This window comes from Huiozyma naganishii, chromosome 3 (assembly GCF_000348985.1).
Source record: "Huiozyma naganishii CBS 8797 chromosome 3, complete genome".
In the NCBI taxonomy this organism is placed as follows: domain Eukaryota; kingdom Fungi; phylum Ascomycota; class Saccharomycetes; order Saccharomycetales; family Saccharomycetaceae; genus Huiozyma; species Huiozyma naganishii.
In genome coordinates, this window is record NC_035924.1 from 275,642 (window position 1) to 299,664 (window position 24,023).

The 24,023-nt window shown below is 42.5% G+C and overlaps 11 protein-coding genes across 11 annotated transcripts; 7 read left to right on the forward strand and 4 right to left on the reverse strand.

Moving 5' to 3' along the window:
• Positions 1-93: 93 nt before the first annotated feature.
• Positions 94-873, forward strand: SPC34 (Spc34p; the record flags this gene model as incomplete). Its single annotated transcript, XM_022606844.1, has 1 exon — positions 94-873. The coding sequence occupies one exon, from the start codon at positions 94-96 to the stop codon at positions 871-873; it is 780 nt and encodes a 259-aa protein (XP_022463499.1).
• A 539-nt stretch (positions 874-1,412) lies between these two features.
• On the forward strand, positions 1,413-3,374 carry CAF4 (Caf4p; the record flags this gene model as incomplete). The annotated part of the gene is made up of 1 exon (XM_022606845.1): positions 1,413-3,374. One exon carries the CDS (start codon positions 1,413-1,415, stop codon positions 3,372-3,374), a length of 1,962 nt encoding a protein of 653 aa, XP_022463500.1.
• Positions 3,375-3,734: 360 nt separating this feature from the next.
• Positions 3,735-5,390, forward strand: CCT7 (chaperonin-containing T-complex subunit CCT7; the record flags this gene model as incomplete). The annotated part of the gene is made up of 1 exon (XM_022606846.1): positions 3,735-5,390. One exon carries the CDS (start codon positions 3,735-3,737, stop codon positions 5,388-5,390), a length of 1,656 nt encoding a protein of 551 aa, XP_022463501.1.
• Positions 5,391-5,517: 127 nt separating this feature from the next.
• Positions 5,518-6,129, reverse strand: DID2 (Did2p; the record flags this gene model as incomplete). Its single annotated transcript, XM_022606847.1, has 1 exon — positions 5,518-6,129. One exon carries the CDS (start codon positions 6,127-6,129, stop codon positions 5,518-5,520), a length of 612 nt encoding a protein of 203 aa, XP_022463502.1.
• A 273-nt stretch (positions 6,130-6,402) lies between these two features.
• Positions 6,403-7,785, reverse strand: DAL80 (Dal80p; the record flags this gene model as incomplete). Its single annotated transcript, XM_022606848.1, has 1 exon — positions 6,403-7,785. One exon carries the CDS (start codon positions 7,783-7,785, stop codon positions 6,403-6,405), a length of 1,383 nt encoding a protein of 460 aa, XP_022463503.1.
• Positions 7,786-9,256: 1,471 nt separating this feature from the next.
• On the forward strand, positions 9,257-14,326 carry SPO14 (phospholipase D; the record flags this gene model as incomplete). The annotated part of the gene is made up of 1 exon (XM_022606849.1): positions 9,257-14,326. One exon carries the CDS (start codon positions 9,257-9,259, stop codon positions 14,324-14,326), a length of 5,070 nt encoding a protein of 1,689 aa, XP_022463504.1.
• Positions 14,327-14,775: 449 nt separating this feature from the next.
• Positions 14,776-17,088, forward strand: SET3 (histone-binding protein SET3; the record flags this gene model as incomplete). Its single annotated transcript, XM_022606850.1, has 1 exon — positions 14,776-17,088. The coding sequence occupies one exon, from the start codon at positions 14,776-14,778 to the stop codon at positions 17,086-17,088; it is 2,313 nt and encodes a 770-aa protein (XP_022463505.1).
• A 229-nt stretch (positions 17,089-17,317) lies between these two features.
• On the forward strand, positions 17,318-18,916 carry RQT4 (Rqt4p; the record flags this gene model as incomplete). The annotated part of the gene is made up of 1 exon (XM_022606851.1): positions 17,318-18,916. One exon carries the CDS (start codon positions 17,318-17,320, stop codon positions 18,914-18,916), a length of 1,599 nt encoding a protein of 532 aa, XP_022463506.1.
• Positions 18,917-19,035: 119 nt separating this feature from the next.
• Positions 19,036-21,306, reverse strand: DBP7 (putative ATP-dependent RNA helicase; the record flags this gene model as incomplete). Its single annotated transcript, XM_022606853.1, has 1 exon — positions 19,036-21,306. The coding sequence occupies one exon, from the start codon at positions 21,304-21,306 to the stop codon at positions 19,036-19,038; it is 2,271 nt and encodes a 756-aa protein (XP_022463507.1).
• Positions 21,307-21,494: 188 nt separating this feature from the next.
• On the forward strand, positions 21,495-22,343 carry RPC37 (DNA-directed RNA polymerase III subunit C37; the record flags this gene model as incomplete). Its single annotated transcript, XM_022606854.1, has 1 exon — positions 21,495-22,343. The coding sequence occupies one exon, from the start codon at positions 21,495-21,497 to the stop codon at positions 22,341-22,343; it is 849 nt and encodes a 282-aa protein (XP_022463508.1).
• Positions 22,344-22,460: 117 nt separating this feature from the next.
• GCN3 (translation initiation factor eIF2B subunit alpha) lies at positions 22,461-23,381 on the reverse strand (the record flags this gene model as incomplete). The annotated part of the gene is made up of 1 exon (XM_022606855.1): positions 22,461-23,381. The coding sequence occupies one exon, from the start codon at positions 23,379-23,381 to the stop codon at positions 22,461-22,463; it is 921 nt and encodes a 306-aa protein (XP_022463509.1).
• Positions 23,382-24,023: the final 642 nt, after the last annotated feature.

A 24,023-nucleotide genomic window follows, 5' to 3' on the forward strand; every position in this document is an offset into this window, starting at 1 on the left:
AACGTAATTCAAAAATAAATAAATAAATAGAAAAGAGACCAGGAAGGATCGTTAACATCAACAAAGAGACAGGTAAACAAGAGAACAGCAACAATGGATCAGTCCTTAGAACAATGTCTCGGGGATATAAACCAGTCTATAGCGTCGCTCCGCTCACAGAACTTCAAACCACCAGGGATCTTCCACAATTCGCTGGTGCACCATATGGTCAGCCGCGACCTCGGCGACTTTGCCAAAATATTGCGGGACACGAAGGACCAGGAGGCCGTAATGTTTAAGCTGGATGGCAAGGGTGTTCTGCGTAGGAAGGACGGCAAAGAGGGTGTGTTCGATTTTCTCGCAGAGAGGGAGACCAAAATGAGGAAAATTGCACCGCAACATGAACGATCAGCTAAACCACTAATACAAATCCCAAGAAAGTTTAACCTGGAACAACAGAAGAAGGAACTCGCTGATAGTTCCAAGTGGGATGGATACTCGAGCTCCCTCATATCGCTGGAAACGTCCAGTCTCTTCACACAATTGCTGCAACGGTTCGCTGACGATGCCGAGGCACAGAAAATACTAAAGTCCCTGCGAACGGGTGGGTTTATCATTGAGGACGTCTCCCCGGCATCTTTGATCACAATACTGCGCGAAGTTAATAAGTTGAGACCCGTAGCAGAGAATATCAAGGAGGTTAGCGCCATTGAGGAAGAATACTTCCAATTGGAGTCTTCCTTGGAACAGTTGAGGGAAGAAGTGAAGTTGCAAGAGCAGAAAATGGAACAGAAGTACAACGATTTCACTAGCGCCTTAATTGAGAGGAAACATAAGGAACTGGATTCCGTGAACGAAGCTATTGAGAAGCTCTCTAAGAAAGCCGCCGCATAATTGGTTATCTCTGTTGAAAGGATTGCTGTATATTTGCGGCGTTTAAATAGCACTAACAAACTTGTTAAGACGCGCAACATCGCTGAGAAAAGGTCAGTTGTTTGTGACATTTACTTGAATATTCACGCCTGTTGCAATTTTAAGAGTATTGCACTTTGAGAGTGATACTCGACTGTGCAGCGTAGTCCACTTGTATCATTATGTTTATTATGTAGAATTTGGTCTTGAATACTAGTCATTCGATAATAATGAACTCAGCATAATATACCATCTTTTGAAAACCTAATACACAATTTATGTATTGTGAACTCTCGATCACATCTTTACTGTACTCCCAACTGAACCGTGCCACTGTAGGCCATATTGTGTCAATGTTTACCCTTTTGTCCATCTTTTTCCCTATTCGATAACTTTGTAGACAATTTCGATTAAAAAAAAATGTTTTTGTTTAAGAATTTAGATCTCAGATGCAATTGATCTGTAATCTTTAATAAGGCAGAAGAAGACAGCCCATAGCTCTTTCTAATAACAAATAGCACATGACGATAGATCAGAATGACCGTTTTGAACTTATACGAAGTTGGATCAAACGTCTCATGTCTCCGTACAGTACCATAATGAGTTCCGTTCTTTCCAACTACGGATTTCCATCACAAAAATATAAACTTAGTAGCAAAACGTTCCAAAACGTATCATCTGCTAGCACTGGCAATCAGTATTTTCTGAACAAATATACCAATCACAAGGCAACTTTTAATATTCTTTCCCATCTGAATGACGACAGTCTGAAGGATATACCCGAGCCTCAAAAAACGGAGGAAGATTGTCCGTCACTGTTTCAAGTGTTCCAAATCATTTTACCCAATATACAAGAGCAGTCCTACATTGATACAGCGGCAACAAGGCAGCACATTGAGGAGAACGCGAAAAGTAGCGTCTTGGATTACCAATCAGTCTCTCTACCCGATGAACTGAACATAGAGACAATAAACAGATCATATTCTGCAAAAGTGTTGAATGATGCCTCTAAGATGGTATTAGCAGAACTGGAACACATAAAGCTGCAAAAGTCATCTGTGAAAAGCGAGATTGCCAACATCCGGGAGAAACTTGCCAGTTTGCACAACATGGAAAAACTGATGGCTCAACGCATTAAAATGCTTGACCGAGCTGAGATACAGTTAAAGAATTCAGCTGTAACGATCAAAACTCGCAAGGAGTTTGTTAAAGAGTATGGACTCGCCGGTAAAGATGATTGCCCCGATGGGCCCTACTATGGAAATGGACAAGATGATTCGGAGGACGATATCTTGAATAAATACCTTGCCGAATCTAACAGTTTTATAGATGATTACCACATGGAGAAGTTTGAAAAGCCCGGAAGTCTCCCCTCCTCCTCTATCACGAGTTCACCAACATTATTGCCAACGTTCATACCGGATGAATATACTACGGACAACACGCAAGGCAGCGGACTTTCAAAATTCTATGATGGTCCACATCGAAAGCAAAAATTCATCTCAGAGTCTCTTCAAGAGTTGTACCAACCGGGTACGAACGTCGCCACATTCCAAAAGGCTCATAGTGATGGAATCTCGAGTTTGGACTTTGACTTTCCCTTTGGAACAATGATAACAGCTGGCCACATGGATCACACTATGAAAATCTGGGACCTATCTGGCAGAAAACAAATAGGGCAATTGCTGGGTCATATGGCAAGCGTGAACTGTATTGAAATGGACTCCTCTTATAACTTGGCCGTTAGTGGGAGTAAAGATGCCACACTAAAGCTTTGGAATATTGACCTGGCGACAGAAAAGGCAAAGAAGCTGCTTCCTGAGTTGGAGTCGAGAACTGCATGTCTGCATTCTTTCACCTCTCACAAGGGTGAAATAGTGGCTTTGTCGCTTAGTGGAGAAAGCCTTGTGAGCGCGTCCAGAGACAAGACAATACGACAGTGGGACTTGAAGTCGGGGAAATGTGTGCAGAGTTTAGACGTGGCATTCCCTTCTAGAGACCTGGCGGGGTTGGATGCATCTTACTCGATGCTGAATCCTCCGGTAGTTGGCACATTACAGTCGTATGAAAATGCGTTAGCCACTGGCTCAAGAGATGGGCTCATTAGATTATGGGACTTGAGAATTGGGAAAGTCGTACGGACAATTCCTGCCCACAATAGTGCGGTAACAGCATTGAAATTTGACACTACGCATTTAATTACTGGGTCATTTGATAGGACAGCTTTTATATGGGATTTGAGAACCGGTGACTCTGTCTCCAGTTTCAGTTACGATTCCCCTGTCTCCTCCGTCAATTTTGACGAGGCGAGGATTGTGATCTCTACAGACTCCATGACCACAGTGTCAAATAGAAACGGAACAGGACAATGGCAGTGCCGTCACCCAATGGAGACACATTCAGCGGTGTCCACGAGCCAGTACAAAGATGGCCACATGATCGAGGGCCGCTCTAGCGGGACCGTTTCCGTATGGTCAGTTTAAGAGAGAAAACAAGGGAATTACTTATAAGAGATGAAAACAAATTTTATCCCACATCATCAAATATATAAACGAAATAACGTACTAACCGTCCCCAGGGGATTGTCTAGCGTTCCCGATGACCCAACGTCAACGGTTCCCGCAGCGGCAGGGCATCGAAAAACACGTCCGGGTAACATTTCTTCCGTGACATCAAAAAATTTGATAAAAAATTTAAAGCTTCTCTTCAATTTTTTTTCTTTCGATCGCCAACTGAAAATTGAGTGAAGTTTCGCTATTATGGGCTGCCTATAAGTGCATTGCATATAATTACTCGTCCTACTACCGTGGACAGTGTACCATACACCAGCGTATTAGTTAAGGATGAATTTCGGGAATAGAACGCCTACGATTGTTGTGCTGAAGGAAGGTACCGACGCTTCTCAGGGGAGAGGCCAGATTATCTCCAATATCAATGCATGTATAGCCATCCAAGAGACTTTGAAACCAACTTTGGGTCCATTAGGTTCTGACATTTTGATTGTCACATCTAACCAGAAAACCACGATTTCAAACGATGGGGCCACCATTCTGAAGTTGCTAGACGTTGTCCATCCTGCCGCGAAGACACTCGTTGATATATCTAGAGCTCAAGATGCCGAGGTTGGTGACGGTACCACGAGTGTGACAATCCTGGCCGGTGAGCTGATGAAGGAGGCAAAACCGTTTTTAGAAGAGGGCATTTCGCCACATTTGATTCAAAAGGGTTACAGAACGGCTGTCAGATTGGCTGTGGATAAAGTGAACGAGCTGGCTGTCAATGTCTCCAGTGGGACGCAGGAGAGTACGAGGGAAATGTTGGAACGTTGTGCCAAGACTGCTATGAGCTCGAAGCTGATCTATAACAATTCTGTATTTTTCGTTAAAATGGTTGTTGATGCTGTCCTGTCCTTGGATAGAAATGATCTGGACGACAAGTTGATCGGTATTAAGAAAGTTGCTGGTGGTTCCATGGAGGATTCTATGTTTGTCGATGGTGTGGCATTCAAGAAGACGTTTTCATACGCTGGGTTTGAACAACAGCCCAAGAAGTTCACTAACCCCAAGATTCTGAGTTTGAACGTTGAACTGGAATTAAAGGCGGAAAAGGATAATGCCGAGGTTCGTGTAGAAAACGTGGCTGATTACCAGGCCATTGTTGATGCTGAATGGCAAATCATTTTAAACAAGTTGAACCAGGTCGAGGAAACGGGAGCCAACATTGTTCTTTCCAAACTACCGATCGGTGACCTTGCAACACAATATTTTGCCGACAGAAACATTTTCTGTGCAGGTAGAGTCGCAGCTGGGGATATGGACCGTGTTATTAAAGCCGTCGGTGGTGCCATACAGTCCACCACAACCGATATCAAAGCTGAATATCTAGGCTCTTGTGATCTGTTTGAAGAGATGCAGATCGGTTCCGAAAGGTATAACACGTTTAGGGGCTGTCCACAAACTAAGACATGCACGCTGTTGTTGAGAGGTGGTGCCGAACAAGTCATTGCGGAAGTCGAGAGATCTTTACATGATGCTATAATGATTGTTAAGAGAGCGCTACAGAACAAAATCGTCGTTGCCGGAGGTGGTGCCATCGAAATGGAGATCTCTAAATACCTAAGGGATTATTCCAAAACAATTGCCGGCAAGCAACAACTAATAATCAATGCCTTTGCTAAGGCTCTTGAGGTGATTCCAAGACAACTTTGTGAGAATGCTGGGTTCGATGCCATTGAAATATTAAACAAACTGAGACTTGCACACAGCAAGGGAGAAAAGTGGTTCGGTGTTGACTTTGAAACTGAAAGTATCGCCGATAACTTTGCCAAGTTTGTTTGGGAGCCAGCCCTAGTAAAGATCAACGAACTGACTAGTGCTACTGAAGCTACTAATTTGATTCTGTCGGTGGATGAAACAATCACAAATAAGGAAAGCGCAGGCCCTGCTGCTGGTATGATGCCACCTCAAGGTGGCAGAGGCAGAGGAATGCCCATGCAGTGAAGCTAACGGATACAACTAGTATACACAAGATAAAATGTATAAATAGAAAATAGAATAAAACATACGATCCATCTATTTACCCTTATCTGATCCACTCCATGCTTGATAACGTAAATTTCCAACATGTTCATCCGCGCAACGCTCTCAACTTTTCAGCCAGTCGGTCCTCCTTCTCAGTGTCAATATTCCCGACCTTATTTTTGACATCTGGAAGGGCATCCACATTGGCGGTCTGCTTCAACTCGAGACCATTCTCATCGGCCACTTTGCCCATTAATTCATCTACTTTGTCGTTATCTACCATCATTGCGTCAGAGGATACGCCCATATTCTCGTAGACATTCACACTTGTGTCCAAGTCCTCGAACTGCGTTTCAAACTTGTCCATGATCATGGTTATCTGTTGCAAATTCATGCCAGCGAGCGCCCTATCCATCCCTTTACAAACGGATGCCATGGACGACGAGACATTCCTCATAGTGACGGCTGTTTGAACTCTGGAAGCCACCGAGTCTACCCTGGATGCCAGCTTCAGCAGTTGTAGTCTCTCATTCTTCTTTCTGATCGCATTTGACGCATATATCCTGGCTATCTCGTCATTCTCATTCAGTATCTTTTTAAGTTTATTTGTCTCCTGCTGCTCCTCTTTGTGAGCCCTCTGGGACTGTTTCTTCAATTGTTTGGAGGTGAACCGAAGTTGGAACAGTGTGTTCTCAAGACCTGCTGCGTTTTTAGACATTATATACGCACGGCTCCCTTATTCCTGGCTCTTTTTCCTTCTTTCCCTACGAAATGTGCGGGAAGTTCACAATCTTTAAAATGTTGAAGTTGAAGGAAGGAAAATTTGGGAAAAAAGCCATCTTATTTCGTTCAAAGGGTTCAAAAGCTGAAGAAGAAGTTTGCTATAGATGGTCTTTCCCACAGCGTTTTAGTGAGTTTGGCCGTTAGTGAGCTTGACCTTTAGTGAATATATAGCTGCTTATGTGGAGTTTTACATATTGCTGTTGGCATTTTATTGCTGTGTCTCGAGGATGGAATGCAGAACGCTCTCCAGATGCTGACATTTTTCGTTCAGTCTGAAGATGTAACTCTTATACAGATCTGTCACAAGCTCTAGTTCATTAATACGGGTCTTCAGTTTGATTGTCTCCTCCTCGCTGACTAATAATTCAGACAAATCGAGGTTCGAGTCAGAGATGTTCTGTCGCGTTGGGTCGTTGTCTGGTTCGGTGTAATGGGAGCCGTCCAAGTTCTTTGCCTCGTAACCGCCTTCAGCGAATTTACTGTTGGAGAAGACGTCATTAAAGGAAGTTTGGAGCTGGTCGGGTATATTTACCAGGCTAGAGAACTTATTTTGAGTTTGCTCACTTGCGGAGGGGAAGGAGTATCTTCTGATATCGCTTCTGTCCGGTGCCACCTTTGGTCTTATTTCCGGTTTCATACATTTTGCTGCCTTCAAGATATCAGAGCCATCTTGACCCATGGGGAGATTTCGATCTTTGTGGATATTGCATCTGATCTTTTTGATGCGGTGTGGATCGGACAGGATCGAAAGGTCGATATCTTTGAATCCGTGTGTTCTCTTCAGCACGTCCGAATTTAGCTTCTGGTAGTGGTTACTGTAACTGCCTAAGTGGGAGATATTGTTTAGATGTGGACCTGTTCTAGAGACGCCCATGTTCTTTTGTGACTGCGAGTTGTGATTACTCTTTCTGTTTCTAGATTTGATGACCGTTGTATTCAGATTTATTGGTCTTGGTGTGCCGTGCAACTTCAAGAACAACCCACACGCATTGCATAGAGTATTACCCTCGTTATCCCTCCTCCACAAGGGTGTATTAACCGTGGCACAATTCTTGCAGATCGAACCGGAATGCGGCGAGTTCTTTCTGCAAGTTCTTTGTTGGGAGCTCGAGCTCCTGCCACTACCAGTCATAATATCACCCTTACCGTTAGTGTTGATGTAGCCATTAATTTTCACCCCGTCACCAATCATCGTGGTAACATTACCGGTACTATCCAGTTTCTTGTTGTTGTTCTCCTCCTTACCGTTTGTCGATTGTGCCGGCTCTGTGTTTGATGGTGAGTCTGACATTGATTCTGTCGACATGGAGCTGTTTACTGATGAGGTAGAATTGTTGGTGTTGCCACCAGATATGCTTGGCAACGACAGGTTCTTTCCTCCTATTTTGGGCAACACGGTGTAATTATGTTTCTCGTTCACAGTGTCCTGCGACAACAGATTATCGGATACTTTTGGTAAATTTATCGGTTGCGGCGAGCCACTATCCCTCAAGGGCATAATTGGGATTTCGTTAGTCTTCATTAACTCTGCCTGCTTCAAGCTGACAACGTTCGATAGTTTGAACGAGGCACCTTTTGTTTCGTTATTCATTTGCTATATGGTATCGATTCGAACGTACTTGCGGTTCAAACCACTCTATGATATGTTTTGGGGGGGAAGAAACAGATGGAGTGCGGGATGCAATGTGGATTGAAGTGTATAGCCACTCAACTTATCTTATATGGTGTCGAAGGTGCCAAACTGGAGAATATTGATAAGGGCTTCTGAAATTTGACTATGTGGAAAGATAAGAAATGACGGGGAGTTGGGATTGGGGAAAGGAGAGGGGCTTCCGCTGCATAAAGACCTTTAAAGTAGAAAGTTAGCAGGGGAGGAGGGCAGTCAAGAAAGAATATCGACGATATGTGATTATGTATTGGTTTCCCGGCAGCAATCAATTTCACGGAGATGGAGGGAAAACTGAAAAGAAAGGTGTCAAGATAAGTGCAAAAGATAACACGGCTCGGTTATACTTCTCCATTGGCGATACGCTGCCTACTACACTTCTTACTTGTCCCGGACACAAGTGTATTTCATTCAAAAGGCCAAGACACGGATAAAGTAATTCCGCAGACGCACGCCTATCGTGCATAGCACTTCTCCATTTTAACAGCCTTCCCCCCCCCCTTCCTACAACTTCCCATTTTTCTTTGCTTCGATTTGAAAGCCAGCCCAAAGAGGGTCCGGAAGAAGCAATGCGATCCATTCTTGATTCTATCTTGAAAAGATTCTGCGATAAGAGGCGATTGAGAACACCTTATCTACGTTTACGTACTTAAGCGATAAGGCTCAAATTTGCGACCAATAGATAAGACATATTTCCCTTTTGGGCATCTTCTGCGCTACTTCTTCGAGGTCTGTGTGTGTGTATCTCGCTGAGACAAAGCCCACCACAACACGAAACACAGACCCAGAAGTGTCCCCGTGGGGTGGGGATATAGGCTTCACTCTTCCTAGTTGAGAAGAGCGAAGTTGCCAAGACTTGAAGTAACTTCGCGCGACCAGGTATGCAATTACTCGGCAGCGGCTCGTATCTCATAAACGTTTCTTGATCTTGGGAGCCCCAGACCTTGCAACAGCTCCCCCGTTGTTAGTATACACTGATGTCGCCAGCCCTTGGACTGTTCTGTAGCGTCGAAGGCGGTGAGTGCCCTCTGTACACTACTGGTGAAACCCTGTTAACTATGTTCAGTCCGGGTAACATGCACAGCCACCCCCTACCGCCATCCTGGTGTTTGCCGCATCCTTTACTACGCAATTTGATACATACATGTGTTTTACTTGTGCGTCGATCACTCGAAACCAGTTTGACACATTGAAGTGTTACACTGTCCGTTCATCTGAAGTGTCAACAGGGGAAGACTTTTCTTTCTCGCTTGGTTTGTTCGTTGGTTCGTTTGGTGGGTTTCAGTCTGCAAATTTGTTTAGCTTTCAGCAAATACCGGTACTTACCGCCAAAACAATACGTTTCTTGCTAGTCGAGTAGCTGTGCCCCACTTGAGCTGCAGTTCGATAGTTTGTCATGCCAATGAATGTCCTCCCAGAGAATATTCCGGGCATCCTGTCCGGGGGGGAGGTGTTGAAGAGGGCGTTGCACAATAAAACAAACACCCCATCAAGGGAGGAGTCTGTCATAGAAGAGGAAGAAGAGGAAGAAAACGATGATGTAGAGCAGGATAATCAACAAAATAATGGTACTCATCCAGAACACGTTACGAAAAGTGCGCCAATTGACGGTAGCTACACGGTAGATGGTGAAGAAAATCGGGACGCTCATTCACAGGATGAGGCGACGTTAAAGAATCTTTCCTTCCAAGGCATACCAAACTCCGTCTTGAGAAGAAGAACGACACAGTTTGATAAACCAGCGTCTGCCCCCACTACACCCACCTTATTCAAGAAGGGATTCCATGTTGGCGATACTGCCGCAAACAAGGTTGTACCTCAGCATATCGAGACCGAGTCACCAAGGGCAAGCATCGAGGGCCACCCGAGATTAGACCCTGCTGAATTTGATCCCAGAGTTCTACGGAGTAGAAATACAGCACCATTACCTTCGGGTAGGTGGCGGAGACCATCCTTTTTAGGCACGCCCGCAAGCTCGCGCCGTTCACCCTCGCAGTCGCAATTGCTGTTTGGTGGGTGGACCAAAGAATTTGGGAATCAATTCCGAAAGATCTCGCTGAAGTCAAAGGTGAAATTTGGGAAGGGGAAGAGTGTGGCTGGGAGAGACGAAAACTCGCCGGAGTATTACGAACAGGAATTACACGATTCGCATATCAAGGATATGGCCTCGGATTTGGTAAACATTCTTCTATCGGGGACACCAGCGGCGCTTTTTGCAGGCTCGCAATTTCTGAGGGATAATAATGGCCACAGACGGGCGCCCATCTTGCTACCAATGTTGTACGTTAAACTGAGTCCCGTGGCAAATATCAACGCTTTACTGAATGCAGAACCACAGGAAAATGATGAATTCAGCCTGACAAGGGTGTCTACTGCAAGAAGTGTTCACAGTATCAAATCCAACTCAAGCGCGCTGAGCAAAATCAGACACCATCAATTTCGCAGCAAGCTGTTGTTTGAGATTACCTTGGAGTATGGGGTCGGGGAATTTAACTACAGGTGGACAGTATGCAAAACGTACGGGGAAATAGAACAACTGCATCATAGAATGAAATTGTTGGTATACCAGAAAGATGCACTTAATATTTTGTCAATCGACAACAGCAGTCACTCCAAGTTGATTCTACCGCAGTTCCCCAAAAAAAGAACAAATGAGGATGGGGCTGGGGCTGGGAACCACTCCGGGCGGAGGAACTCTACTGTTTCTGCCTCGTCAAGTGAATTGAGCACCCATTTCACCCTTAAGAACACCAAGATGAAGCAACTACAGGACTTGATCGACGCCCCTGACGATCGAACTCAACCACTGCATATTCGTCTTGAAAAATATTTGCGGCTTCTAAACGCAGCCTTGTCCTTGCGTCCACATGCGAACCGTTTATTTGAGTTTTACGAGTTCTCAATCTTGGGTTACTACCTATCGTACGAAACTGGCTACAAGGGGAAGGAGGGCCATTTGGTCATCAGATCGAGTGCTAAGGCACAAGGCTGGAACGTCTCACACTTTAGAAGAAACGATTTGAGAGCAATGATCTCAAGACACACACCCAAGTGGTTCCTTGTGAGAGACTCGTACCTCACGTACGTATCCGATATTGCATCGAACACCCCACTGGACGTCTTCATGGTGGACTCCTTTTTTGAACTGAGCCATTCTGGGCACGACAAAAGTAATCCACATACTAAACACCCTGACTATGGTGGAGACAATGACCAAAACTTTGAGGATTCGAACGCCTTTTCTACGAAACTATTCATCAATATAAAGAATGGAGAAAGGAAAATGAGACTTATTTGTAAAAGCGAGTTTCAAATGAAGCAATGGGTGAAATCATTAGACTACATGTTAAAGTCCTCGGTTTGGGCGGGCCCTAAACGATTTGACAGCTTTGCACCGATAAGAAAGAACGTTTTCGCTAAATACCTGGTTGACGGGAGAGACTATTTTTGGTCACTAAGCGAAATGTTGTTACTGGCTGAAGATACTATTTTTATTCATGATTGGTGGCTTTCTCCGGAACTGTATATGAGACGGCCTGTGGATGGTAATCAGGAATATCGAATTGACAGAATCTTGAAAAAAAAGGCAGAAGAGGGAGTAAAAATCTTCATCATCATCTATAGAAATGTTGCTAATACGGTCGGTACGGATAGTTTGTGGACAAAACACTCCTTTTTAGGCTTACACAAAAATATTCACCTGATTAGATCACCTAACCAGTGGCTCCAGAACACATATTTTTGGGCACATCACGAGAAGTTTACAGTGATCGACAACACTGTTGCATTTATGGGGGGCATTGATCTTTGCTTTGGACGTTACGATACCCCTGATCATGTTCTAAGGGACGATTACGAAGATATAAGAGATCAGGTTTTCCCAGGAAAGGATTATTCTAACGCTCGGGTGTGTGATTTCTTTGAACTAAACAAACCGTTCGAATCAATGTACGACCGCAATGTGCTCCCAAGAATGCCGTGGCATGATGTACACATGATGATGATTGGGGATCCAGGCAGAGATTTGGCTCGTCATTTTGTTCAAAGGTGGAACTACTTGCTAAGGGAGAAAAGACCCAGCAGGGCGACACCGCTGTTGCTTCCACCAGTGGATTTCACTAAAGAAGAGCTATGTAATTCTGATCTGTTCAAACGCTTGAAACCACGTTCAACCTGCGAAATCCAGATATTGCGGAGCGCTGGCGATTGGTCACTTGGCTTGAAACAAACTGAAAAGTCGATTCAGAACGCATACCTCAAATTAATCTCCGAGAGTCAACACTACATATACATTGAAAACCAATTTTTTATCACCACATCCAATTGGGATGGAATAGTGGTTGAGAATAAGATCGGAGACGCAATAGTTGACAGAATCATCAGAGCAGATACCGAAGGAACGAATTGGAAGGCATTCGTGTTGATGCCATTAATGCCAGGGTTTAATCTTCCTGTGGATGAACCAGGGGCATCTAGTATGAGATCTATCATGCAATTCCAATATCAAAGTATCTCTAGAGGAGATTCATCAATATTCAGTAGATTGAAAAAACTGGGTATAAATCCGCTAAAGTACATCCAATTCTTCTCTCTCAGAAAGTGGTCGACGATTGGTCCGCAAGACAAGTTAGTGACTGAGCAGCTCTACGTCCACGCCAAACTTCTAATCGCAGATGACAGAAATTGTATCATTGGTAGTGCCAACATCAATGAAAGATCGCAGTTAGGTAATAGAGATAGTGAGGTTGCAGCTATCATCCGCGATACGGATATGGTTAGGTCTAGGATGGACAATAAACCGTACTTAGCAGGAAGGTTTGCTTTTGAATTAAGACAGAAACTGATGCGAGAGCATTTGGGCTGTGACGTTGATATGGTAGAACTTATCGAGAGGAAATTCAATAAGTTAACGGTAACTGCAACGCGGGACTATAAGACGCTGAACACATTGCCTGATGAGATAAAGAGTGCAAAGAAACAGCTCAACTCCGCTAAAATTGAAATAGCTTATAGAGAAGTATTTCACTGTGACTACAGCGATTCCTGGGAGAAAAAATACTCAAAAGGCGATAAGAAGGATGAATTGACCACCTTTGGAATACATGAATCCTCAAAGCAGGAAACAGACCACAAAGATGAGACTGAAGATGTTTATGGCAATAATTTGCAAAAAAAGCACAAAAGAGGCGATAAGATGTCTTTTTTGCCATCATCAACACTTAGAAAAAAAAGTTTACATACATTTAATTACCGGGCAGGTATTGATAACACCGGGATCAAAAGTGATAAAAATATTAGTGTAGATCCTAGGTTACAAAACAACGAAAAACATGTCTCTGAAGTGGCCGGATCTGGACCTGATAAATGGAACGATGTTACTCCAGAGTATAAAGAATCCGTGAGCGAACAAATCCAAATTTGGGCTAAAAACGTTTTCTCGTTCAAAAAGGATGACAACGACGAAGAGCACTCTAAGACCACTTTTTTACCTTTCAAAGAGGACTTAGAGGCATACATCTTTAATGATAAAGTTTCTGACTATAAAAAATGGGATATGTTAAAACGGGTTCATTATTTGCAGCATTTAGATTATAAAGTGAAGAAATCAAGAACAACTAACGAGGCAAGCACCCATAAATCGATACACGAAGGACGAACACGGGATAAGAGGACATCTGGATCGAAACAAACCCCTTCCAACTTATCCCACGGACCCAGGATGAATGACAATGAAATCAATAATTTAATCAACCGATTAGCACCCAAGTTTGTCTACGAAGAAAAACGGGAAGATGTCGTCGCTGAAAATGGGACCAAGAAACTAAAGACGTTAAACTTCATTGATCCATATTCCTTTGAAGACCCAATATCGACAGATTTTTTCGAAGACGTGTGGTTTTATACAGCGATGAAGAATACAACCCTTTACAAAACAGTTTTCCATTGTCAGCCAGACAATACAGTACAGACATGGGACGACTACAAAGAATTTATTAAACTTTATGACAAGTTCAACTTGAAACAGGGACAAGGACCGGTAGAGGAAATGAAGCCCCAGATTGGGGTGAATGTCCAGCAAAATAAATCTGGTACTCATACCGTCTCAAATGACGGAACGTCGAATGAAGACACGCTACTGTCCCCTAGATCTGGCCCCCACGACAGCCATAGTGCGCTCAAAGATATAACGTCAAAGGCAAGTTCCAGGGAAAATGAGAAGCCTAGTGATGCCGGAAAAGAAAAGCAGGATTCAGTGACACATTACAACCTTCCTTCGTACCAAAGAGGTAACATTATGTTTGGTGTTTCCGATCACGTATACGACAAACAAACGGCGCACAAACTCTTAGAAGGAATTCACGGGCATTTAGTGATATTTCCGACTGAATGGCTATCAAAAGAGATCGATTCGAATAACTGGTTTTACAACTCAGATAGGGTACTCCCAATGTATCTGTTCAACTAGTCAAACAAGACAAAAAAGAGGACATGTCTCTACGTATATAATACCTATATTCACTTTAATTTTACAGCATCGTCATCGTCACAAATGTTCTCGGTGATCCAAAAATAATATCGGGATAGCTGACCAAAAATTCAGAGCTTTGTCGCAAAAAAAGACTGCTCTTGAACGAACTCTCTTTTACGATAGAATTAATCTTTTTATTTCTACTAAATAAAATAAACAAATTAAAACATTTAAATCAAAATTTACGGTCTTCTGGCATTAACAAAGAACAGAGCAGATAACTGTAACAATAAGATTGCTATCCAACACATCGAGACCTGTTAGTACCACAGATTAACCCATCATCAGAGGGGGTGGTGATTGTTTGTTCATAATTCTCTTTTCTAACAGGGTCTATTCTTTGTTTTGGAAGATTGGTGAAAGTGAGTGATCACAAAACGAAAACCATGGAATCAACCTCAAACAACTTCGGCCCTTCAGAAAGGTTGATTGAGGAATTTTCTATTTCATCAGTCTCCTCAAACCACGACGGGCAAGTATCTACTTTAGCACATAACGATACCGATACAGCACAGGACACAAAAACTGAAGTTGCCATCACATCAGCGGAAGATACGATCCCGAATCACTCACAGTCAAGTGACACTGAGCGTATACCTCAACAGCATACTGATCCAGATATAATTGAATCTGCTACCATCGGGGAGTCCCATAATGTTTCGCAAGATATCATAAATGTACCTTTGGCCGATTCCAAGGAAGGTGGTGCCAGCGCTCCTCAAGATCATGAGCTCCATGGAACAACGATCACAGATAGTATTCAGGAAAATAACAAAAATCTTTCCTCAAGAGAAGCACCACAAGAACATGGGACCATGATCACAACGGCAGAGGATGTTAGAACAAATTCCGCTTCACAGCAGGATCAAAACTCAACAGTATCTGACTCCTACATAATTGATCCAGACGCTGGCATAATTACATGCATATGTGGGTTTGATGATGATGACGGGTTCACGATCCAGTGTGACCACTGTTACAGGTGGCAGCACGCGGCGTGTTACAATATCGAAAACCTAGAGGCGGTCCCTGAAAATTACTTATGCAATGTCTGCCAACCGAGAGATTTGGACGACAAAGTTGCAAAAGAGCTTCAATTAAAACGCAGAAATATTCTCCTACCAGTGACTGGAGATCTTGATGAAAATTTACGAAAGAAGCGGAAAACTGAGACGTCTACTACTCCAGACAAAAACAGGACGAATAGTACGGAGAGGAAGGATATTAAACAAACACCAGAGAGAGCGTCTGCTAACGAATTTATACGGCAGAAAGAGCATCTAGTAAACGCGAAGGATGCATATCCTGCTACATATGTACCGTTGAAGAAGTGCACTTATCGAGACAATCTACTAGAGTTATTTCTCAAGAATCATCGACACGATGACTGTGTAATACCGTATCCCAAGGCACAGTTTACACCTATCCCCACGAAAGTCAAGCCATATGCCGATATTGCATATTGCCGAACATTCCCAGGGTTCAACAAGCTGGGTGTCTTCTTAAAAAAGGACTGTTTGAAGAATGATTACATTTGTGAAATGGTAGGTGAGGTTGATTTCAGAAAGAATTATGTCATTGATTGTAAGAACCAATACAGTATTTGGGGAACTCCCAAGGCGAAGGTGATGTTTCACCCATCTTGGCCAATCTACATCGATCAAAGAGGATCGGGCAACTCTTGTAGATATTTGAGAAGAAACTGCGACCCGAATGTCGAGCTAGTCACAATTCGGCTACCTAATAATGACATCAAATTTGTTTATCGGGCGCTAAATGATATCGAGGAAGGCGAAGAGCTATTTGTCAAGTGGCAATGGGATAAAAACCATCCAATTTTGCAAATGACAGAAGATATTTCCAAGTTCGAAAAGATGGACGATAAGACAAAATACGTTCTTATTCAATCAGTCGATGTCATACTCTCTAGCTGCGACTGTGGTTGCGGAAACAACAATAAAGAGTGTCCCTTATCAAAGGCTAAGAAATGTATAAATGGCTTACTGAAAACTGTAAGGAGTAGAATGAACAACAAATACAAACTGAATGAGGTGTTAAGCAGTCTTCAAACTTCAAGAAAAAAGAGACAACCGCCTATTCTTACAAGGTTGTTGCTTGAAGCAGAAACGAACCAAAAGAAAAACATAATCTATTTGGTGAATTCTTCAATGGCATTCAAGGGTCACAATCGAGCCTCATGGTCAGGTTTATCAACCGAGAATCTGATACCAGAATCTGATAACAGCAGGGGAGAGTCTGCTTTGGAAGCCAATAAATTAACAGACTCGGTCCCCTTCAGACTGAAGCCGTTAAAGAGCCATCACTCTACCGAAAAAAAGCGCAAATTTTTTGAAATAGGACTGAACTATAACGAGAGTGACATTACAGATTTGGATAAGCTGGCGGTGCCGATTGATATTCCTATTGACACACTTGATGATGGTACAGTAACCGCAAACAGCAACATACCTGAATCGGCATCTCCCCACACAACGACAATTCAAATGCGTCGGAAAAGCAGCGAAGGTACACTGGATGGTCAACACGCCCATAACACACAGACTGCCTCAGCTACTGAAACTAATGAAGTAGCCGCTCCATTTTCTATTCCTGTTTCAACAACACCAATGTCGGAAGCTGTTTCCAAGTCTAAAAAGAAACTAAGTTTTGCAGACTATAAGAAGAAGTTGAATAAGTAAGAGTTTTGTATGTAGTATTTAGTGATGAATCTCAATGTCCCTCATTCCATATTACAACCATCTGGTAATGGTCCATTTCCGTACTTTTTGGTTTGTATTAAGTTCTTTTAATGAATTCACAAAAAATTAAGAAGAAAAAAAGAAGAAGATATATTACATATGTTGCTATAAGCGGTTTGTTTACTAGTATGAACCTAGGTTTTAGCAGAAAGCCAAAAGCCGACAGACAATGACCAGGAAACAGGCGATTGAGTATGCTCTGGTTAAAATACCCGAAATTCTTCCCTTGGAGAAACTCGAGGTTGAAAACTTATGCGAACAGATACTCGAAACAAATCACGATCCAGAGAGCATCGCGGAAGCTTTCTTAGGCATTTTGGGGCAAGACGATTTACCCTTTGAATTTGTATTCAAGTTCAACGAGATTTTGGATTTACGGGATGACACTGATGCAAAGCCGGACTCTGCAGCTACAAGTATACCCAAATTCGAGCAGCAGGAAAAGAGAAAGGAAAGATCGGAAACGCATAGTAAGTTAAAATCTCCCCAAAGTAAGATAGAGCCTTCCCAAAGTAAACCTTTGAAAAGTGATGGAAAAATCCAATCTTCTGGACGGAAACCTGTTTCTGCTAAGCACTCAGAAAAGGTAACAAATAACGGGCCATCGAAGAAAACGAAAAGTTCCAAGCAAACTAAGCTACAATCATTACAAGAAATTAACGATGCTTTGAACCTTTTGACTATGAATCGCGACAAAGTAGATGCTACGCAATATAAATGTAACTGCCAAGGTAACGTCCACCCTATATTTTCAATTGCACCAAACTGTCTTTTTTGCGGAAAAATTGTATGCATCAAGGAAGGGCTTCATTTAAACGACTGTGCCTTTTGTGGCGCTGAGTTGATTCCTTTCAAAGAAAGAATGGAGCTGGTTGAGGCTCTCAAAATGGAGGAAAATGAAATCAATGATGTTTCCAAGTCTGAAACCGCTGCCAAAAGAACCGGTGAACCGAAGAAAAAACCTGTAAAGACGTATAAGATTTCTTCCGGTATGGGGAAGAATTTATTTGCTCAACAAGATAAACTGTTTGACTTTATAGAGAGACAAAAGGAAAGAGAAAGGAAAAGAGAAGAGGTTCTTCGAGAGAAAACTGAGGAACAAATAATGCAGGAAGCTACAGAACGGAAAGAGGAAAGCGAAAAGAATGTGGATAAAGACCTAAGAGATGCTCAAGAAAGATTAGACAACCTTTTGCATTTTCAGGATACGTCAGCGCAACGGACCAAAATTATCGACAATGCCAGTGATTTTAGCATGTCCAATGAAAGCGGTCTATGGGGCGATGCCAGAGAGAGAGCTTTAATGCTAAAGAAACAGCAGAGAAACATGAGGAAATGGGAAAATCTAGAAAAAGAGAGGAACGGTCGGCGTGACAAGTATGTTGTTAGTATGGATATCAAATTAGACGGTAAAGTTGTTATGAAAGAGGTTGTTAAAGACAATAACGCTGTGTATGCGAATTCAGATGAGGAGTTGGAAAATATCAGCGACGAAGATGATGCCAGAGATCTGATGGATATAAAGAAATACAAGGAGGAGCTGTCGGCAGAAAAAGAATTACACAATGCAAAGTTGGAGTCCAATATATGGGACTACGAAAAGGACAAGGCACAATTTGAGCGTCCCATGTATGTCGGAACCTCTCCAGAACCTGAAGAGAGTAACATAACTGAGAGTAACGGAACCGAGAGAAAATGGAAATCCAGAATTCAAGTTATACCGGATGATGAAACTTCATTGGAACAAAATATTCTTGCAGCTTTGTAAATAGCTGTGCAACAACAAGAAGCAATGCATACTATAATTTGCCACATGGTGGGTATATAATTGAAGTTTATAATGTACACTTGGAAAAGAATAGTAACTTAAAATTAGTTGATAGATACTCAGTAATTGAATTCGCTTACACTCTCTTTAACAGCATTACGTGCCATACGCCACATTTTGTTCTTGGCTCCTTCCTTCGATGGTTTCTTGTTCTCCGAGGAATCTTTCCCATTTTTGTTGTTTTGCATCCCCATGGATTTTGGCCTTTCCCTCAAACCAAAACTTTTCGCCAAATGACCCAGGTGCAAACACTTCACGTTGAAAAACTGCTTTTCGGAAGAAATATGCGTCGTATACGCCCTTACGTGACTCATATAAGCCTTTAATGCGACGCTCTTAAAGGTCGAGTCTTCCAATATTCTCCTCTCAACGTTTAAATGCCAAGTTGTGGCATTTGTGTCCCAGTTCAACACTTCCTTTTTATTTTCATCTCTGTACTGCTGCTTATCACTTCTTTCAACATGTAACGCTTTGAACGCCGGCTCTAAAATATCTTCATCATATTTCACCAAGCTCCATCCAAGGGGATGATACTTTCTTATGTGATCCATGTAACCTTCTTCTTCACCAGGCAGAAGAAACAATAAACTCTCACCGGATCTTCCTGCTCTAGCGGTACGACCAATACGATGCAAATGGTCTTCTACCGAAAAGGGTGGATCCAATTCGATAACAGCACCAACATCTGGTAGATCCAGACCTCTACTTGCAACATCAGTACAAAACATAATCAAATGCTTACCCTTTGTCGCGTCGTTATCGGTGGAAAAGTGTTTCAAAGTAGAACTTCTAATTGGTTGCGACAATGAACCGTGTAATTTATACAGTACAACCTGCGGTTGTTTTGACAAATCGAAACACGGTAAAACGGTACTACCTCTAGTTAGTTCCCGAACAGAATCACTCACACAGTTTTTATAGGCAGAGTCCGCTGACGAAAAGGCTTCATAGTGAAATTCCACACTATCAGAACAAGATAAAAATACCATTGTTCTTGTCGTCACACCTGGTTCCGCATCTTCGTTTGAATGGTAATGCCTTTTTGTTATGTTATTCAATTCACCTCCCAGCGTTACCAATCTTAGTTTAGGAGGGACTATGGTAATCGTTTGTTTCAATTGATCCGGCACTGCAGCCAGTTCACTCTTGGAATATTTACCTTTTTCTTTACCTGAAATCAGCTTATAATTCTGTAAAACAACATCACCAAGCTTTTTGACGTGTCCCTTTGTTGTTGCACTACACAGAATATGGATAATTCGGTTCGGTAGAGAGGGAAACTTGGAGGAGTTCAACGGAATTCCATGGACAATTTTCAAAATGTCCGTTAAGGTTTCTTCAAATCCCAATTCCATCAGTTTATCACCTTCATCTAGAATAATGTACCTCAACGAACTGCTCAACTGTTCACGCGCAACTTTAGTGTTTTGCAAATGATCCAACACTCGGCCAGGTGTACCAACAATAAAATTACAACCCTTTCTCAATCTTGCCTTCTCTGATTTCTTTCTTTCACCACCAATTAACAGGCATGGAACGAGAAAATGACAACACTGTGTTAGTTGAAGCGCAACCTGGTAGATTTGCGACGCCAATTCTCTGGTGGGTGCAATAACCAGCGCGAAACAACCAGATTTACGATGTACATGGCTTTTCATGTCTAAGATCTGAGAAACAATCGGTAGCAGAAACGCCAAGGTCTTACCGGACCCTGTCTGAGCATTAATGAAAAGATCGTTATCGTTTTTGGGGGAAATCAAATGAGGTATAACCTTCTTTTGAATGCTGGTGGGCTTAGTAATTTCCATTTTCCCCTTCAAGTGCTGCACCAGTGTTTCGTTAGTATGCAGAGACTCAAAGTCATCTCCAGTCAGAGGGGCATTAGAAGGATTCACAAGTGCCGATTCATCTTTGGCATTGGTATTCTTAGAGGTAGCAATGTCCCTGTTCGAGGTAAATAGGGAGGAGACAATCTGGGCGCCAGGAGTATTCGGAGGTAACTGTCCTTTGTTGCTTCTACCACCTGTGTTGTGGTTTTCATTTGTTAATTTATCATCCAGAGACTTGGTCTGACGATTACCAATTTTCCCACTTCTCTGCTCAGCATTCTTCCTATCGGATTCATGTTTCTTCTTTTTCGGTTCCAGATCATCCGCTAATCCTTCTTCCTCTTGTTCGCGCTTGTTCGGTTTTGGTTGCAATTGCATTCTCAGCTTCCTTCTATCCTTCCATCTCCCACCAGTAATTTTCTTAGTACCTGTGGCCTCATCTGCAGCGGAGCCACTACTAGTAACAAAATTCAGGATCATTCCATCATCGTTGGCACTCATGGTCAACGGTGATATACTTGTTTGTGCTGCAAAGGGACCAAGGGCCGACAGAATGGGAAGTCATCTCATCTCATCTCATCTCAAAATCAATAATTTTAAGAATGAAAAATTTTCTATTACAAAAGTGAAAGTGATATTGAAGAAGCATCAATTGCATTTAAAGGTGCCGTCATATGAAGGAAGCAGTCATGGCTTCTAATAAATTATTTGTCACCGAGGAGGAAGACGAGGAAGACAACATTTCTCTGGAGAAAGTGGATCAGGATGGGGACATAACTATGAGAGAAGCCGGTGCGGGAGAAGCGACCACGGAAGCGACGGCCGAGGCCAAACCGCACAAAATTGGGAAGTCCAAACACCATAGAGCTACCATCGACAGTGATGAAGATGATCCTGTTGTAGAAGAGTTCCCCATTAATATTGCCGGAAACGATGAACAGTTGCATGTTCTACAATTCGCTAGCAAACCTAAAGTAGTAGGCAAGAAAAGCGCAGAACACCCTATTGTGGCCGACGCAAGATTTAAAACCAAATCGCACATTTGGGAGTTGGATATTCCATTAGATGAGGAGGCTTTTTTCAACAAAGCTAAAGCTGAAGACAACTGGAATGGTGTCACATTCCAGACGTTAAAGGGTGTGAGCGTAGACAACGAGGGCCAATATGCTGCATTTGTAGCTGATAAACAACTATACCTAGTACCTGTGAAGACAATATCCCAAATGAAACCATATTTCAAATATATTGATGCTGTTACTCAGCAGAATAGGAAAGAAGAATCAAACAGAAACCCATCTGCTGCATCACAGAGAGCACAAGTGGTTACCATGTCTGTTAAAAGCGTCAACGATCCTTCCCAAAACAGGTTAACGGGTTCATTATTGGCCCATAAAGTAGCAGATGAAGAACCAGCCAGGGATATGGAATGGACAGAAGGTACCTTTGAACAGTTCAGAGACACTATTTTGAAGGATTGTTCTCAGCACATATTAAAGCCAGTAGAAAATGAAGACAAATATCTGTCCAAGTTGCTCTAATACAAAATCAGTTACTATTCTATGTACTAGGGCTCTCCTCACGTCATTACAACAGGGCCTTCATTAGGTAAAAAAAGAATCATGCATTTCTATCTTATATTTAAAGAGTTAAGTCCATCAATCATACCACATCTTGATCAATTCCTCGGAGACAGCACTTGGCGTTAGAACACCCAAATCTGTGATCAAAGCTGTAATGTATTCTTGAGATGTATAATCGATAGTTGGTCCACTCAATATATTTTCCAAGTCGTTGGGATCACGGGAGAAATCCAGTAATTTGTTGGCCATTGGGAGATCATCGGACGACAATGGAAACATACGGACGAATTTGTGTGACTCTGAGACCACGTAAAATGGTTTCTTAGCATTCTGGGCAAGCACCCCGACAGAATATGTACCAATGACATTTATAATACCACCACTCTCAGCGACGCCTTCTGCGCCGACAAGTACCTTGTTAACTTTATCGATGATGGAACCAACTGCGTTGTCGACCACCAAAGTTACAGGAATACCTTTTGTTGCTAATAGTGAGTATAATTGTTCACCTTGGTTTGTCGGTCTGGTTTCTGTAACAACACACCTGAATCTGATCAACTTATCAGCTGCCTTGGATAGTAGCGAAACTACCGCTCTCGAAAATCCGTGGACGAGAATTAAATCATCATCGGCAATAAAATCAATACCAATATTGGCTATCTTTTCACGGGATCTCTTTGCTCTCGAGACGAATAGTTGTCCGTTTTCAATCAAATGTCTTTTACAGCTTTCCCAGTCTCCATAAAGGTGGAAGTTTCTCATAACGAATCTCATGAAGATATCACAACCAGCCCTCAACGAGACCGAGTTAGGAATAGACTGAACCAATTCTGCCGCAGCTGATTTGATAGAGTTGATCATCTCAGCTGCAGTTCCTGGATTCCTAATTCGCAGCAACGTGACTAATGCTTCGATGGCCGCAATCGGCATCGTCATGTCAGAATCCTCCTCCAAAAACTTGAGGTATGTCTCAGTGATATTAAACATGTCAGCCATAGTCCGAGAGTAAGCAATGTTATGTGGGTGGATGCTTTTACGCAAGGTTTACTTTCCTTTTAATAATCTATCTCTTCAATGGTTAAGTTGAAACTTTTCCACTTCTAATATTTTTTTCAAATTAGAAGGCTTCCTTCGTGAAGTGTAAAGGTGACTGTATTTGCTGAGTAACGTGTGCCCAATGAGATCCTCTAAACGGAAATAAACGACAGATCCTTGTCAATTTTGCGCTGTAATTGACATACACTCTCAAACGGCGAAGCTGATACACTGGATCTTGATGTTCGAAGGATTGTGTGAATTTTTGATGCATTATTATTTTGGAGACAAGATTACCAGCTTCCTAACATTTCCAAATACCGACCTGTTTTTGTTGGGATGTTGATTGGTATTTGAGCTGGTTATATGGGCTAACAAAGATGATGCATTTCTTTAAAGTCGGTTGTGTTCGATTATCTCTTTTAGGAGCTTTATATGCTTATGAAACTTTGATTGTCGCAACATCGAAAAACCGCTTTTTATTTCCAATTGTCATGTCGCGTACTGGTATGTGATGGTGCTAATTGGTCGGTAATATCATGTGTTAACCTTTCCCTCGTTCGTCGTCTTCTAGAACATAAACAACGCTGTATGAGAGCTGTC